This window comes from Sapajus apella, unplaced genomic scaffold (assembly GCF_009761245.1).
Source record: "Sapajus apella isolate SASKATOON/1434 unplaced genomic scaffold, GSC_monkey_1.0 scaffold26, whole genome shotgun sequence".
Taxonomy (NCBI): Eukaryota; Metazoa; Chordata; class Mammalia; order Primates; family Cebidae; genus Sapajus; species Sapajus apella.
This window is the reverse complement of record NW_022436966.1, coordinates 211,154-228,559: the sequence shown is the minus strand read 5'-3', so window position 1 is coordinate 228,559 and position 17,406 is coordinate 211,154. Positions and strand designations below refer to the sequence as shown.

Sequence of the window (17,406 nt, the reverse complement as noted above, 5' to 3'; positions counted from 1 at the left end):
GAATCAGCAACCAACAGAATTGGAAAAAGGTTTTGCACTTTACCCATCTGACAATGGGCTGATATCCAGAATTTACAAAGAACTAAAACAGATTTACTAGGAAAGAACAAGCCCATTCAAAAGTGGACGAAGGATATGAACAGACACTTTACAAAAGAAGACATACATGAGGCCAACAAACATGAAAAAATGCTCATCATCACTGGTCATTAGAGAAATGCAAATCAAAACTACATTGAGATACCATCTCACACCAGTTAGAATGGCGATCATTAAAAAATCTGGAGACAACAGATGCTGGAGAGGATGTGGAGAAATAGGAACACTTTTACACTGTTGGTGGGAGTGTAACTTAGTTCAACCATTGTGGAAGACAATGTGGTGATTCCTCAAGGACCTAGAAATAGAAATTCCATTTGACCCAGCAATCCCATTACTGGGTATATATCCAAAGGATTATAAATCGTTCTACTATAAGGACACGTGTGCACACGAATGTTCATTGCAGCACTGTTTACAATAGCAAAGACCTGGAACCAACCCAAATGCCCATCGATGAGACTGGACAGGGAAAATGTGGCACATATACACCATGGAATATTATGTAGCCATCAAAAACAATGAGTTTGTGTCCTTTGTAGGGACATGGATGAACCTAGAAACCATCATTCTCAGGAACCGGACACAAGAACAGAAAATCAAACACCGCATGTTCTCACTCATAGGCGGGTGTTGAACAATGAGAACACATGGACACAGGGAAGGGATCATCACACAGTGGGATCTGTAGGGGGGAAATAGGGGAGGGACAGCAGGGGGTGGGGAGTTGGGGAGAGATAGCATTGGGAGAAATTCCAGATATAGGTGAAGGGGGAGGAAGGCAGCAAATCACACTGCCATGTGTGTACCTATGCAACAATCTTGCATGTTCTTCATATGTACCCCAAAACCTAAAATGCAATTAAAAAAATTCCTACAATAATAATAAGAGAATTTTTAAAATAAAAAAAAGAAATAATAATAAGAAAAAAAGGATTTCACCTTCTTCCTATGTAATATCAACACCCAGGGCTTCAGTAATTTTATATGCCTGATGACTCCCAATTATAGGACTCTATCTAGATTATACCTCATACTCCAAATGTTTGCATCTGACCACTATGAAATGTCTTCATTTGGATTTTCCAAAGGCATCTTAATGTCAGAACTTTAAAAATGGAACCAATTATCTCTTTAGACCTACTTTTCCTTCTCTATTTCTACTCATTGGAATGAGTGTCTACTTATTAGCCAAGCTAGAAACTTGTATTCCTCTTTCCCCCTCATCGCTGTCCAATCACTCAGTCCTATTGATTCTGATTATTAGACTCTCATTCTCTTTTCTCAATTACTGCACTGGTAATGAAAAACTGTTCATCTTCTCTGCCACTCATTTTCTGTATTAAGCCAAAATAGTCTGTTTACAGGGCAGACTTGATAATGTCACTTCCTAGTTTGGAGTTCTTGCTTTCCATTGTTAACAACTGAGGGTAAAGTCTAAACTCCTTAGTACATAGTACAAGGTCCCTGCTTATCTTCTCAGCCTTATACTTGCCTCTTTTTTCATATTGAACTACTGTCATTTCTTCATGATGCTAGACCCTCTTGTCTCCTTGATCTCACAGATTCTATTTTCTCTACTTGGAATGCTTCGCTATTCTTTGTGTTCCTCTTTGGCCAATTTCTGGTCTTCATCCTTTCATTCGGAGCTTAGCTGTCTTTCAGGAAAATGTTTCTGTTTTTTACTGTTCTCCATAACTCTAAGAAAGAGCCAGATATTTCTTATATATGTTACTGTAGTATCGTGTAAATAGCCTCCCTAATCACTGCCCTCACACTGAATTTAGTAATTGCTTTTTTACTTGTTTCTATCTCCCACAGGACTTTCAGTTCTTTGAGGGTAAAGCTGGGGCTTTGCTAATATATTTATTTTTGCACCTGGCCATGAAAGCTACTCAATAAATATCTGCTGAATGACTTAATGAATTGATGAATATTAAATGAATTAATGTGACTGGGTAGACTGGGGCAGGGGTAGAATAAGGTGGTAGGCTTTGTATTTTGGCAGGGATCAGTTCCCAACAAAGTGGATCAAATAAAAGTAAATATTATATTTCATTGAATTTCTGTGTCAGTTGTAGTGAAGGCCTATGGATTAGTGTCTTACCACTATTTTGTTGATCTCTGATTAACATGAGGCTGTTTCTATGACTTGAATGACCTATATGTCTTTATTTATGTTGTTTGTTGGGTTTTGAAGTTTATGTTCCCTGCCCCTAAACCTAATTGATTTATCTGTTCGTTTTCCTGCCATAATTTTTATTGAAGCCCAGCCTTTGGTTTAACCTTACTACCTTAGGTAGTTATTTGTTGGTTATCTTCTCCCTTGAAGATGCAAGTTACTCAGGGCAGGTAGGGAGCCTGAGTGTGGCTGAGAGTAAGGGAGGACTTTGGTTTGGGGCAGGACTTTGAAGGGTTTCCTTAAAGATGAGGAGTCTAGAAGCAAGATCTGAAATTACATCTTCCTCCTGTCCCAGAGGGAACTTCTTTGAGTAGGGGTGCACCTGTCAGGGTGGTTTGATGACTGGGTGTTACTATGACTGGGGTATAACTTTCCCAGGGTTATTATATTAGGAAATAATGTTTAGGATTTGATGTTTGAGTTCAGAGTTCATTAACTTTTCACAACACCAGCAGTTCATTAGCATTTTGAAACCCCTGCCCACTTAGGAATGAGGAAGAGTCTATAGTGCGCTTACCTTAACAATTCCCACTTTCACATTGAAAAATAATGATAGCAACAACAAAATTAGGAATGAAATTATAGGCCATAGTGTTAGCTTGTATATGTGATTTTTGTGTTACAACATAGTGCCGTATTATCTTTTGAAACTCAGCAATTTTATTACATTTAACTTGATATTGTATTGCAAGTTATTTAAATGGCATACATTTATCAAAAGGACAATGTTAATGAATTATCAGTATGCAGGAACTTTGGAGGGGTTATATTTACATCTGTGCTAATAAGGGTATAAAAAAATTCCTGTTTGAACTGTGATATGCTTGTGTTTAGTTTATGAGAAAATATAGTTTAAGATAATGATTGTTGAGGTAAGCATCTATCAGTTTACTGAGGGATTAACCAAATATAACAAAATTATGATATTTAGTTACCAATAATTAATAATTAGAAACTTATAAAGATGATATAGTAATTAATTAGAAAGCAAGAATAACAGCAATGAAGATAAAGACAAATTTAAAATATCACTGGTGTCTTCTTTAAAACTACAAGAATTTGAGTCTACTTCTCTGTACATACAATAGGTGCTTTTGCCAGACTTATTTTTATAAAAATTTTTTTATTTTTAATTTTTATGAGTACATAGTAGGTGTATATATTTATGGGGTACATGAGCTATTTTGACACAAATATACAATGTGTAATAATCACATCAAGGTAAATGGAGTATCACCTCAAGCATTCATTATTTCTTTATGTTGTGAAAATTCCAGTCATACTCTTTTAGTTAATTTAAAATGTTACAAATAATTGTTGACTGTAGTCACTCTATTGTACTATATCATATTCTAGAGCTTGTTTATTCTAACTATATTGTTGTACCCATTAACCATCTTCCCCACTCCCTTCCCAGTCTCTGTTACAGACTTTTTAGTGACTGAATTAGAGGGCTCAAAATTAGAACTATACTAATTTATTTGTGTGTGCTAGTATTAATAATCCATAATATTTCACTTGGAATGATTAGTAGTAAGAGACTCTTAGTCATATGTAAAATGGAAGTATGGACTTGTACCTCAGTTTGTCCATGAGAAATAAAGGGCTTGCTTGTTCTTCTTATGTCAGAATATACTTGGGGAAAGAAAACCGTGCTGTCTTTGTCTCCTAAGGAAACTTGCTATGTCACTAAACACTTCAGTATGGAGAAGAGTTCTTGAGCAAATTGCATCCAGCTTTTTAGTCTTAATCTCATCTCTAAGAGGCATACAGTTCCCACCAGTATACAACCGGTATAGTATAGTCCTTTTCTGGCAGCTCTCTTCCTCTCCTTGGTCAAAACTTACCTCTTCAACTCACCCCCAGTTCTGAAAATGAATCTCCAAAGATTTGATCAGTATGTAGTAATATTGTAATACACTTAGTGTGTTCTTCTTTCCCAGGACTGAGAGAATAAGCACTCTAAAAACATACCATTTTTTCATCATGAACTCCTTACTTACATTGACATATTTTAAAAATTGTAATTAATGGATTTGTGATCACCATTCTTTTGACAGTTTGAAATATATGTCCTTGACTTTATATAGCACTGACAGTAATATCTTCTTTAACATCATGCATCTCTTCCTGCTTTTAACAGCTTAAACTATAGTTGTTCTTCCAGTTTTCTTTACTAATCTTTTCCTTAACCCCTGAGGTTAAGAAGACCTTATCTTATATAAACTTCGGATCTTTTAAGGATGTGGGCTGTACATCTTAACTCCTTAGCTATTTATCTCATTTGTCTCCATTCATGGTGTCACTAATAATTTGTAATAATTTACATCAAAAGGATGTAAAAACTTTGAAAAATTAGGAAATCATTTGGAAAAACAAGGTTTTGTTTTGTTAATCTGTTTTGATTTATTAACTTCTTGAGCTTGTTTTTTTTCCTCACAAAAATTTTTGTTTTTTTCTTCAGACCCAGCAGGCAAGAACCTCACAAAGATTTTGTAACCCATATTCCTTCTCAATTTACAATGCATGTTACATTTTTAAATGTTTCACTTTTCTTGAAGAGTTTATACTTGATATTTCTAGTTCTTTACCTTAAAATTCACTTCTCAACCCATTTCATTCTATATTCAGCCCCTTTAAAACTCGCCAGTGGCCATAGAAAGCCCGTCAGTTGTAGTGGAAAGAGCTCAGAATTTGGATTTAGAGTTCAAGGGTTAAAGTACCAATTTTTGTCACTTACCCACCTACAATTCTAGAAAAATTACGTATCTTTGCACTTAAAATGTGGTTTAAGGACCAATAACATTGGGCATTCCTGGGGGGTTGTTAGAAATGCAGAATTTCAGGTCCCACCCAGACCTACTGAGTCAGAATCTGCAAGTTAACAAGATCCCCACATTGAGAAGCATTGTTACATGGTCATCTTTGGAACTCGGTTTCCCCCTGTGTATAGATAATACTTGCTGTATATATCAGCCATCTTAACACCATCTGACACATATGTTTTACCAATTTACTGTCAGCCTCCTCCTGCTAGAATACAAATAAGCTCTGTGAGATAGGGATTATTGTCTGTTTGTTTATTGCTGTATCTTGTTTATCTAGAACAGTGCCTAGCATATAGTAAGCATTCATATATTTTGAATGAACAAATGAATGGACAGCTTGTCAAATCCTGTCATTTCTGTTGCAGTCACTTACTTTACACTGCTGTTTAAAACTGCTTTCATTTAGAATTATTGTATTAGTGCAAATATAGAACATTTCTATAGAAATATTCTGTTAGATTGTGCAGCCTAGATTTTTATATTCCCTTCCCATCTTGAATTCATATTTTTTGCAGTACAGTTCTTATCAAAACTTTAAACAACTTGCCATGGCTTACGGAATTAAGTTCAAACTCTTCAGAGTAACCTTTAGAGTCTTTTTCAGTTTTATGTACTTAAATATGTATATTATACAAGGTGCATTTGTTGGGAGGGTCCATCAAACTCACTGCATGCATAGCATCCCTCTAGGCCATATTGTACTGCCCCTGTGGGGCTTGGGGGCAAGAGGAAGCTGTGAAAATAAGCTGATGATCCTTTGCTGTACCAGGGATAATAAAGTCTTTTGTCTTTTACTGAGGACCTGTGTCTTCTGCCAGCATATAAGACACAATAACAGATTGTAAGTAGGGTGAAATCAAATCCTAGACCCAATAGCATTATCGCATCTCATTGAAAATTCTCTAAAAGCCAAATTTTAAGATCCATGTAATATTCCATCAAGTGGATATACTATTGTTTATAACCATTACTCTGTTGTTGAAGATTTAAAATATTTTTACTTTAGTTTCCTTTCTAATTAATATCTTTGTGTGCAAATATTTTTCTCCTCTGATGGCTGCTTCCTCAGGATTCATTTCTAGAAGCTTTTTAAAGGCTCAAAGCTTGCTTTACTTTTTTCAGCACATAGAATATTTCATATAATATTAACAAATCTCTTTTTTTTTAGGAGACACTTCTAAAGGAAGCATAGCTAAAGTTACTCAATCCAACTTGAAATCAGGCATCACCACCACTCCTGTTGATTCAGACTTTGGATCTCATTTATCGTCGTCCCTTGAGGACCTGTCTCAGTTGGCTGTAAGTTCTCCTCTAGAAACTACTACTGGTCAACACACTGATAATCTCAACCAAAAGACATTAGCGGATACTCATCTAACTCAAGAGACTCTGAAAGTCACAGCTGTTCCTGAACCAGCTGACCAGAAGACTGTGACACCGACGGTGCTCCCTAGTTCCTACTCACATAGAGGGAAGCCCAGTATTTTCTACCAGCAGGGCTTGCCAGGCAGTCATCTAACTGAAGAGGCTTTGAAAGTTTCAGCTGCTCCTGGACCAGCTGACCAGACGACTGTAATACCTACTGTAACCTCTACACATAGAGAGAAGCCCAGTGTTTTCGACCAACGAGAGTTACCAGAGAGTAACTTAACTGAAGAGCCTTTGAAAGTTTCAGCTACTCCTAGCCCAGTGGAGCAGAAGACTGGAATACCTACAGTATCCTCTACATCCCACTCACATGGAGAGAATCCCCTCTTTTTCTATCGACAGACTTTGACAGATGGTCATCTAACTGATCAGGCTTTGAAAGTTTCAGCAGTATCTGGATCAGCTGACCAGAAGACTGGGACAACAACAGTACTCTCTACTCCCTACTCACATAGAGAGAAGCCTGGTATTTTTTACCAGTCACAGTTGCCAGACAGTCATCAAACTGAAGAGACTCTTAAAGATTCATCCACTCCTGGACCAGCTGACCAGAAGACTGAGATACCTGCAGTACAGTCTAGTTCTTACTCACAGAAAGAAAAGCCTAGTATTTTGTACCCACAGGTGTTAGCAGACAGTCATCTACCTGAAGAGAGTATGGAAGTTTCAGCTGTTTCTGGACCAGCTGACCAGAAGACTGGCCTACCAACAGTACCCTCTAGTGCACACTCACACAGAGAGAAGCTCCTTATTTTCTACCAGCAGGCCTTGCTAGAGAGCCATCTACCCAAAGAGGCTCTGAAAATTTCAGCTGTTTCTGGACCAGCTGACGAAAAGACTGGGACATCAGCTGTAACCTCTATTTCCTCTATGTCCTCCTCACTTGCAGAGAAGCCTGGTGCTTTCTACCAGCAGACCTTACCCAATAGTCATCTAACTGAAGAGGCTCTGAAAGAATCAGTTGTTCCTGGACGAGATGATCAGAAGACTGATTTACCCTCAACATCATCTAGTTTCTACTCACAAAGACAGACACCCATTATTTTTTCCCAGCAGATCCTGCCAGACACTCTATTCCCTGAAGAAGCTCTGAAGGTTTCAGCTGTTTCTGTATTAGCTGCCCAGAAGACTGGGACACCAACAGTGTCCTCTAATTCTCCCTCACATAGAGAAAAATCTAGTCTTTTCTACCAACAAGAGTTGCCAAACAGTGATCTACGTAGAGAATCTCTGAAAATGTCAGCTATTCCTAGACCGACTGACCAGAAGACTGGGACACCAACAGTACCTTCAGGTTTCTTCCCACTTGGAGAAAAGCCCAGTATTTTCTCTCAGCAGGAGTTGCCAGATAGTCACCCAACTGAAGAAGCTCTGAAAGTTTCAACTGGCCCTGTACCAGCTGACCAGAAGACTAAGATACCAGCAGTACAGTCTAGTTCTTACTCACAGAGGGAGAAGCCTAGTGTTTTGTACCCACAGGTGTTATCAGACAGTCATCTACCTGAAGAGGGTGTGAAAGTTTCAGCCTTCCCTGGATCAGCTGACCAGACAACTGACACTCCAGCAGTACCTTCTACTTTCTACTCACAAAGAGAGAAGCCTGGTATTTTATACCAACAGACCTTACCAGACAGTCATCTACCTAAAGCGGCTCTGAATATTTTAGTAGCTCCTAGACCAGCAGACCTGAAGACTGGCACACCAACTCCAACCTCAACTTACTACTCACAACATAGAGAGAAGCCCAGCGTTTTCCACCAGCAAGCCTTGCCAGGTACTCATATACCTGAAGAGGCTCGGAACGTTTCAGCTGTTACTGGACCAGGTGACCAGAAGACTTGGATACCAAGAGTACTTTCTGCCTTCTACTCACAAACAGAGAAGCCTGGTATTTTCTATCAACAGACCTTGCCAGGTAGTCATACACCTGAAGAAGCACAGAAAGTTTCAGCTGTTCCTGGACCAGCTGACCAGACTGGGACACCAACTCCAACCTCTACTTCCTACGCACACACAGAGAAGCCTGGTATTTTCTACCAACAGGTCTTGCCAGATAGTCATCCAACTGAAGAGGCTCTGAAAATTTCAGTTGCTCCTGAACCAGTTGACCAGACAACTGGCACACCAACTGTAACCCCTCCTTCCTACTTACAACATAGAGAGAATCCCAGAATTTTCTACCAGCAGTTGTTGCCAAGTAGTCTTCTAACTGAAGAGGCTAAGAACGTTTCAGTGGTTCCTGGACAAGCTGACCAGAAGACTGGGATACCAACTTTACCCTCTACTTTCTACTCACACACAGAGAAGCCTGGCATTTTCTACCAACAGGTCTTGCCACATAGTCATCTACCTGAAGACGCTTTGAAAGTTTCAGTTGCTCCTGGGCCAGTTGACCAGACGACTGGCACACCAACTATAACCTCTCCTTCCAACTCATTTGGAGAGAAGCCCATTGTTATCTATAAACAGGCCTTTCCAGATGGTCATCTACCTGAAGAGTCTCTAAAAGTTTCAGTTGCCCCTGGACCAGTTGGCCAGACGACTGGCACACCAACTGTAACCTCTTCTTTCTACTCACAACATAGAGTGAAGCCTAGCAGTTTCTACCAACCACCATTGCTAGGTAGTCAAATACCTGAAGAGGCTCTGAGAGTTTCATCTGCTTCTGGACCAGCTGACCACACAACTGGCATACCAACCATAACCTCTCCTTCCTACTCATTTGGAGAGAAGCCCATTATTATCTACAAACAAGCCTTTCCAGATGGTCCCATACCTGAAGAGGCTCTGAAAGCTTTAGTTGTTTCTGGACTTACTGAACAAAAGACTAAGGTAGCAACAGGACCTTTAGGTTCTAGTGCACTTGGAGAGAAGCCCATTACTTTCTACCAGCAGGCTCTGCCAGACCGTCCTCTAAATCAAGAGGTTGTGAAAGTTTCAGCTACTCCTGGACCAGCTGACCAGAAGACTGAGACACTACCAGTATATTCTATTACCTACTCCCATAGGGGAAAGCCTGTCATTTTCTACGAACAAACCCTATCAGACAGTCATTTATCTGAAGAAGCTCTGAAAGTTCCACCTGTTCCTAGACCAGATGCCCAGAAGACTGGGACACCATCAGTATCCTCTAGTTTATACTCACATAGTGAGAAGCCCATTGTCCTCTACCAGCAGGCCCTGCGAGACGGTCAGCTAACTAAAGAAGCTCTGAAAGTTTCAGCTGTTCCTCATCCAGCTGACCAGACTGGGTTATCTACTGTAACCTCTTCTTACTATTCACATACAGAGAAGCCTAATATTTCTTACCGAGATTTGCCAGATAGTCATCTAACTGAAAAGGCTCTGAAAGTTTCAAATGTTCCTGGATCAGCTGACCAGAAGACTGGGGTATCAACAGTAACCTCTACTTCGTATTCACACAGAGAGAAGCCCATTATTTCTTACCAGCAAGAGTTGCCACATTTTACTGAAGCAGCTTTGGGAATTTTAAGAGTTTCTGAACCAGCTGACCAAAAGACTGGGATAAACATCCTGTCCTCTAATTCCTACCCGCAGAGAGAGCAGTCTGTCATTTCTTATCAGCAGGAGTTGCCAGGTCTTACTGAAGTAACTTTGAAAGCAGTAGAGGTTCCTGGGCCTGCTGACCAGAAAACTGGGATACAAATATTGTCCTCTAGTTCCTACTCAAATAGAGAGAAGCCCAGTGTTTTTCATCAGCAGGAGTTGCCGGATGTTACTGAAGAAGCTTTAAATGCTTTTGTTTTTCCTGGACAAGGTGACCAGAAGACTGACATACCAACAGTATCTTCAAGTTACTACTCATATGGAGAGAAGCCCAGTGTTTCCTCTCAGTATGAGTTGCCAGACAGTCATCTCACAGAAGAGGCTCTGAAAGCTTCATCTGTTTCTATACCAGCAGAGCAGAAGACTGGGATACCAATAGGACTGTCTAGTTCCTATTCACATTCACATACAGAGAAACTCAAGATTTCAACTGCAGACGTACCAGATGACCAGAAAACTGAGTTTCCAGCAGCTGCCCTTAGTTCCTACCCACAAATAGAGAAGTCTAAGATTTCAACTGTGATTGGACCAGATGACCAGAAGACTCCATCACTGACAGTTTTTCATAGTTCCTATTCTCAAAGAGTAAAGCCTGATGTTTTATTTCAACAGCAGTTGCCAGATAAAGATCAAAGTAAAGGTAGTCTAAAGATTTCAGCTGTCCCTGAACCAACCGATGTGAATACTGGAAAACCAATACCTCTCTCTAGTTCTTATTTTCACAGAGAGAAATCAAGTATTTTCAGTCCACAGGAATTGCCAGGTAGATATGTAACTGAAGATGTGCTGAAGGTTTCAGCTATTCCTGGATCAGCTGGCCAGAAAACAGTATTACCAACAGCTCCTTCTAGTTCCTTTTCACACCAAGAGAAACCAGATATTTTCTATCACAAGGATTTGCCAGATAGACATCTAACTGAAGATGCTCTAAAGATCTCAAGTGCTCTTGGGCAAGCTGATCAAATTACTAGATTACAAGCAGTTCCCTCTGGTACTGACTCACATGGTGAGAAGCACAAGCTTATTTCAGAACATGTCCAAAGGCTAATAGATAATTTGAATTCTTCTGGCTCCAGTTTTAGCACAAATAATGTGCTTTTAAATTCTCAGGCTGATGACAGAGTTGTAATAAATAAACCAGAATCTGCAGGTTTTAGAGATGTTGGCTCTGAAGAAATCCAGGATGCAGAAAATAGTTCTAAAACTCTTAAGGAAATTCGGACACTTTTGATGGAGGCAGAAAACATAGCACTGAAACGATGCAATTTTCCTGCTCCGCTTACCCCTTTCAGAGATATTAGTGATATTTCATTTATACAATCTAAGAAGGTGGTTTGCTTCAAAGAGCCTTCTTCCACTGATGTATCTAATGTTGAATTGCTTCAGAGACAGGCATTCACAGACGAAAGCTCAAGCAGCAGGTGCATACAGAAGGATATTGGCACACAGACGAATTTGAAATGCCAGAGAGGCATTGAAAATTGGGAGTTTATTAGTTCAACTACAGTTAGAAGCCCTCTACAGGAAGCAGAGAACAAAGCCAGTATGGCATTAGAAGAAACCCTTAGGCAGTATCAAGCAGCGAAATCTGTAATGAGATCTGAACCTGAAGGGTGTAGTGGAACCATTGGGAATAAAATTATTATCCCTATGATGACTATCATAAAAAGTGATTCAAGCAGTGATGCCAGTGATGGAAATGGTTCCTGCTCATGGGACAGTAATTTACCAGAGTCTTTGGAATCAGTTTCCGATGTTCTTCTAAACTTCTTTCCATATGTTTCACCCAAGACAAGTATAACAGATAGCAGAGAGGAAGAGGGTGTGTCCGAGAGTGAGGATGGTGGTGGTAGCAGCATAGATTCACTGGCTGCACATGTAAAAAACCTTCTGCAATGTGAATCCTCCCTGAATCATGCCAAAGAAATACTCAGAAATGCAGAGGAAGAGGAAAGCCGGGTACGAGCACATGGTAAGAATAAAGTTAGGTTCAGGCTTATAAACGTTATAGTTTAATAATTTGTCTTAAGTTAGGTGTTTATGATTTGAAGGAGTTTAGCCAATGAAAAATAAGAACAAGAAAAAAAAATAAAAAGTTAGATGTTGAGAGTTCTAAATGTATTTTCCAATTGTTAGAATGATTGTATTTCTACTAACAATCCAGAAAAACCCTATTTAACCAACAATGAAGTAGATACTGATGTATGACAGAGAATAAAGAGGTTGCTTGGGATTCTGAGCTCCTAAAGCTATCACGTTTCCCTAATCCTCCCATTATAGGATCCTTATTCTAAAGGCAGAAAAAGCCTCCAGTTTGCCGTGCTCTAAATTGCTTTTTGTCCTAGAACTACGTATATTTTCTCTTTCCCTTTTCTAATAAAACTCCGGGTGCTGATCTCAGACATTTAAAAAAAATCAATGTATTTTATGCTAAAGCTTGGATTAGAGGTTTAAAAGATAATATTTACAAATCTCATTAATTTCTAATAGAATTCCATTAAAAACAAAACAAAAAATCTGTAAGACAATATGGGAATATATTTTGGAAGGTAATTTAAAAGCATTTTACACCTATCTGGAAATTGTCGCTTGAAGTTAACTTCCTACACTGTTCCTTGCACATTTTTATTCTACAAAAAAACCTCCAAGTTGTATTTATTACTTTTAAATATCACTCTTATGGAAGTGTGAGTTACACAGCAGGAACTAAAGGGAGAAGCAAAGGGACTTTCTTGATTAGAAAGAGGATTAAGATAAATATGATTGAATACCATATTTAAAGTGACCTTTTTGTAGAATTATCTGTAAAGCATGGCTTAAAAAATTCAGACTTTGCAGTGAAATGATCTCTGTTAAGAATTTCTAATAGCTTGTCATAATTGAGAAGAAGACATACTAAGCATTGTGGTGGGTATTAAGTTGCATATATTGATGATATTTTATGATCAAATGTCTACAGTTGTTGACAAATTATCACTTTCACATTTTATTATCTCAAGTGTACTATGCTTTCTCTCCAGCCTGGAATCTGAAGTTCAATTTAGCACATGATTGTGGATACTCCATTTCAGAATTAAATGAAGATGACAGGAGGAAAGTAGAAGAGATCAAGGCAGAGTTGTTTGGTCATGGGAGAACAACTGACTTGTCCAAGGTATAAAAGAAAGCTGGAAATGAAAAGAGTAAATATGAAAGAATGGGTGATGGAATTTGGATCTCTTCCTTGGGCATCAGCTGACTTGCTAATATTTGGCTAGTGTTACGAGCCTTTTTTTGGTTTTGTTTTTGAGATTGAGTCTTGCTCTTTTAGCTAGGCTAAAGTGCAGCAGTGCAGTCACAGCTCACTGCAGCCTTGAACTCTTGGGTTCAAGGAATCCTCCCACCTCAGGTCTCAAGTAGCTGGTACCATATGCGTGTGCCACCATGCTTGGCTAATTTTTAAATTTTTGGCAGAGACAGGGTCTCTCTATGTTGTCCAGGCTGGTCTTGAACACTTGAATAATCCTTTTGCCTTGGCCTCCCAAAATGTTGGGATTATAGGCATGAGCCACTGTGCCTAGACAGGCGTCTTAATTTTTCAAAAGTTAAGATGTAGGTATTAGATTCTTACAGTCTAGATATGTTAAGTTTTTATTAATTCCAAGTTCATATTTTGAAAAATTTATCATCTTAGAAAAATAAAAACTGATTTGCTTATCAGTATTTTTTAGAACAGAGAAGATTAAATATCACCCTTATTTTCTCTTGAAAGTGATACCTTGAAATCCAGATGATGTCCAGCTATTTTCAAATGTTGTATTTTAAATGCTTTAGAGTACACAGCTATAATAGCTTATGTATAAATGACTTTCATTTTAATAGTACTTATTTTCCTTCTATTATTAACTATTTCACACATAGAAAAGAGTATATCTGAATCATATATGTAAAGAATAGCAGCAAGTAAAAATAATTCCCATATATTGACTATCCAGCTTGAAAAATAGAACATTACCAAATACTGTTGAAGTTCTTTGTTTTTTCTTTCCCAGTCATATCATTTTTATTTCTTATTTTGATATATAATGGTTTTCCTGCTCCTCCGTATGGTTTTGAACTCTTTGTAGATGGAATCAGTATGATACATATTCTTTTGAGAACTGAGTGTTTCACACAGTTTTAGGGTTTTGAGCTGCTTCAATGTAGATGTGCATAGTTTTCGTTTATTCTTTATTACTGTAAAACATTCCAGTTGTGATTACATGATAATTTATTGATTGTCCTATGAATAAGGTGTTTTGTCTGCTATTTTGCACGGTAGTAGGGTATAATGATACCTATCTTAGAGGGTTTTGGTGTGGATTATGTGAGATAATGCCTATAAAATGCTTAGTAGAATGTGTGATACCTAGTTAGTACTCACTAACTGGCAGCTATTATTACTGTTATTAATCCTGTAAGAATTGATATAGCTATCATACACGGATTTCATGGCCTGATTCATACAAAGTGTCTTAGAATACTATTCTCCAATGATATAGTTTAATTACTTGGATTATCTCAATTTTGGAAAAGTGTTTGAACAGTACAAAGTAGATTGGATTTTAGGTTTTACATATATACCTGTGATAAACAAAATTGACAGTAAGAATAATAAAATGGATAATTGGTTGTCTTAGCACCATTTGTATAATAGATAATTGGTTGTCTTAGCACCGTCTGTATATGTGCTGCTTAAGTGAGCACTATCCTAGCATCGTTTGTTTGGAAGTACATAGTTTTCTCAGTGATCTGTGTTTCCCTGTTTTAAAAAAATTACTTTCTTATGTTTATATTTCCAGATCCCTCAGCAATCAAGTTGCCTTCCCTTGGGTAGACTCTAGTTTGTCTGTGTTTTTCTTAAAATAAGGTGTCCTGAATTAGATAAAACACATTTTCATTTCTGATCTGGCCAGCATGAAATATATTTAGTAATTCTCTGTCTGCCAATGTACTGTGAGATTTCTAATGGACACAGCATAATTGGGCATTAAAAAAAAACCCACATACTGCTTTCAAAACTTAAAGCTATAGGAAATAAGCAAAACAAAACCAAACAAAAAACCGCGAACCACTGCCACACTTTCTATTCTCATTTCTTGTGTCTATATGATAATGTTTTTAAAAAAAATCTTTGTTTTGAGACAGAGTCTTTGTTGCCCAGGCTGTTGTATAGTGGCATGACCTTGTATCTATATAATAGTTTTTTTTTTTTTAATCCTCTTTTTTTTGAGACAGAGTCTGGATTGTTGCCCAGGCTGTTGTGCAGTGGCACCATCTTGGCTCACTGCAACCTCCACCTCCCAGGTTCAAGTGATTCTCTTGCCTCAGCCTCCCGGGTAGCTGAGATTACAGCTACTTGGGTGGGGCGTGACATGATGCCAGACTGATTTTTACATTTTTAGTAGAGATGGGGTTTCACCATGTTGGCAAGGCTAGCCTTGAACTCCTGACCTCAAGTGATCCACCCGACTCAGCCTCCTGAGGTGTTGGGATTACAGGCATGAGTCATTGTGCCTGGCCTTATATAATACCTTTAACTCTCCTGTATTTCTTTTTATTGCTTCTATATCAGTGTTCAAGCCTATTGGAATGATTTTTAATCTAAATTTGGTCATTTATTAAAGTATTCCTTTCAGCTTTGTGCTATTTGTATATTTGATAAGTATATTTATCCAAAAGTTTTAAAAATGTTTAATAAGGGTTATGGATAAAAAGCCTAAAACTTTTTGGCCGGACGAGGTGGCTAACGCCCGTAATCTTAGCACATTGGGAAATCGAGGTGGATGGATCACCTGAGGTCAGGAGTTTGAGACCAACCTGGCCAACATAGCAAAACCCCGTCTCTAATAAAAATACAAAAATTAGCTGGGTGTCATTGCACATGCCTGTGATACTAGCTACTAGGGAAGCTGAAGCAGGAGAATTGCTTGTACCTGGGAGGTGGAGGTTGCGGTGAGCCGAGATAGTGCCACTGTACCCAGCCTGGGTGACAGAGGGAGACTGTTTCAAAAAGAAAAAAAAAAATCTAAAACTTTTGAATAAGATTATTCTAACACCTGTGGTGAGTACTTCACAATACTGTCATTCAACTGTCTTATATTTCACCATCTTATGATTGGATTTCTTCAGTCTGTTAACTGAGTAGTTGTGAAATAGTGTTTGGCAAGATATGCCTTGCTCTTGGGATACCCATATTGGCCACACTGTGTGTACAGTTTTGGATCCTTTTTTTTTTAAACATAAATATATTATGATTTCCCTTTAACACTTCTCTGAAAGCATAGTTTTACATAGGTATATAATATCGCATTGTGTGAACATAACAATTTATTTACTACCCTACTATTGGACATTTATTCATTCATTTTACAAATACTTATTGAATGCCTGATATGTACTGTCACTCATCTATAGGCCGAGGAGACATCACTGAACAAAATAGACAAACACTTCTTCATCATGAGCTTACTTTAAGTGAGAGTGTATGAATAACAACCAAACAAGTAAAATAAATGTCAGATGGTAGAAATAGTCAAATTCAGAAAACAGAGAATAGAATGGTGATTGCCAGGGACCGGTAGGAAGGGGAAATTGGGAATTGATGTTACAGGCAAAGCAGATAGTTCAATATTAGGAAATTTATAAATAAATTTTTACATTCGTAGATCTAATGAAGAAACCGCAATTCCTTCATTAAGCTCCAAAAAGTATTTAGGAATAAAAATAAAATCTATAGCTAATTAAAAATATTTCTTTAGAGTAGGAGTAATACCCAAAATATGATAAAGAATATGTATTTGAAATTTGCAGTTAGCATAATTGAATTCAAATGCTTTTGTTATGCATATAAAACATTTGTGAGTGAAGTCATGTAATATGGCAGAGTAGGGAACTCTAGGGCTCCATTTCTTACAAAAACACCTAATAAGCTTCCAGAAACTATCAGAATTAATTTTTGTAGAACTCTGGAATTTAGTTAAAAACTAGGAAAAGTAGGGAGCTGTTGCACTGCAGAAAGAGAACACTATGGCACCTTAAATTGCTTATCTACCATTCCTTGTGTCTAGATTAACAATGGCTTTGAAGACAGCAGCTTACGCTTCTGGTGCAAGCTGTCAGCACTGGAAGGTTAAGTACAGATCTTGCTCTCAAAGAATTGTGGGCCGGGCGTGGTGGCTCACACCTGTAATCCCAGCAGTTTGGGAGGCTGAGGCAGGTGGATCATGCGATTGAGACCGTCCTGGCCAACATGGTGAAATCCCATTTCTACTAAAGTGGTGC

General features: G+C 38.2%; 1 protein-coding gene across 4 annotated transcripts in view; it reads left to right on the top strand.

Moving 5' to 3' along the window:
- The window catches only part of ALMS1 (ALMS1 centrosome and basal body associated protein), a 212,740-nt gene that overhangs the window by 74,881 nt on the left and 120,453 nt on the right, over positions 1 to 17,406 (top strand). For all 4 annotated transcript variants that reach the window (XM_032291715.1, XM_032291716.1, XM_032291714.1 and 1 more), the window contains exons 9-10: positions 6,278 to 12,076; positions 13,125 to 13,258. In XM_032291715.1, the coding sequence (XP_032147606.1) occupies positions 6,278 to 12,076; positions 13,125 to 13,258 (5,933 nt within the window). The remainder of the gene's footprint in view (positions 1 to 6,277; positions 12,077 to 13,124; positions 13,259 to 17,406) is intronic.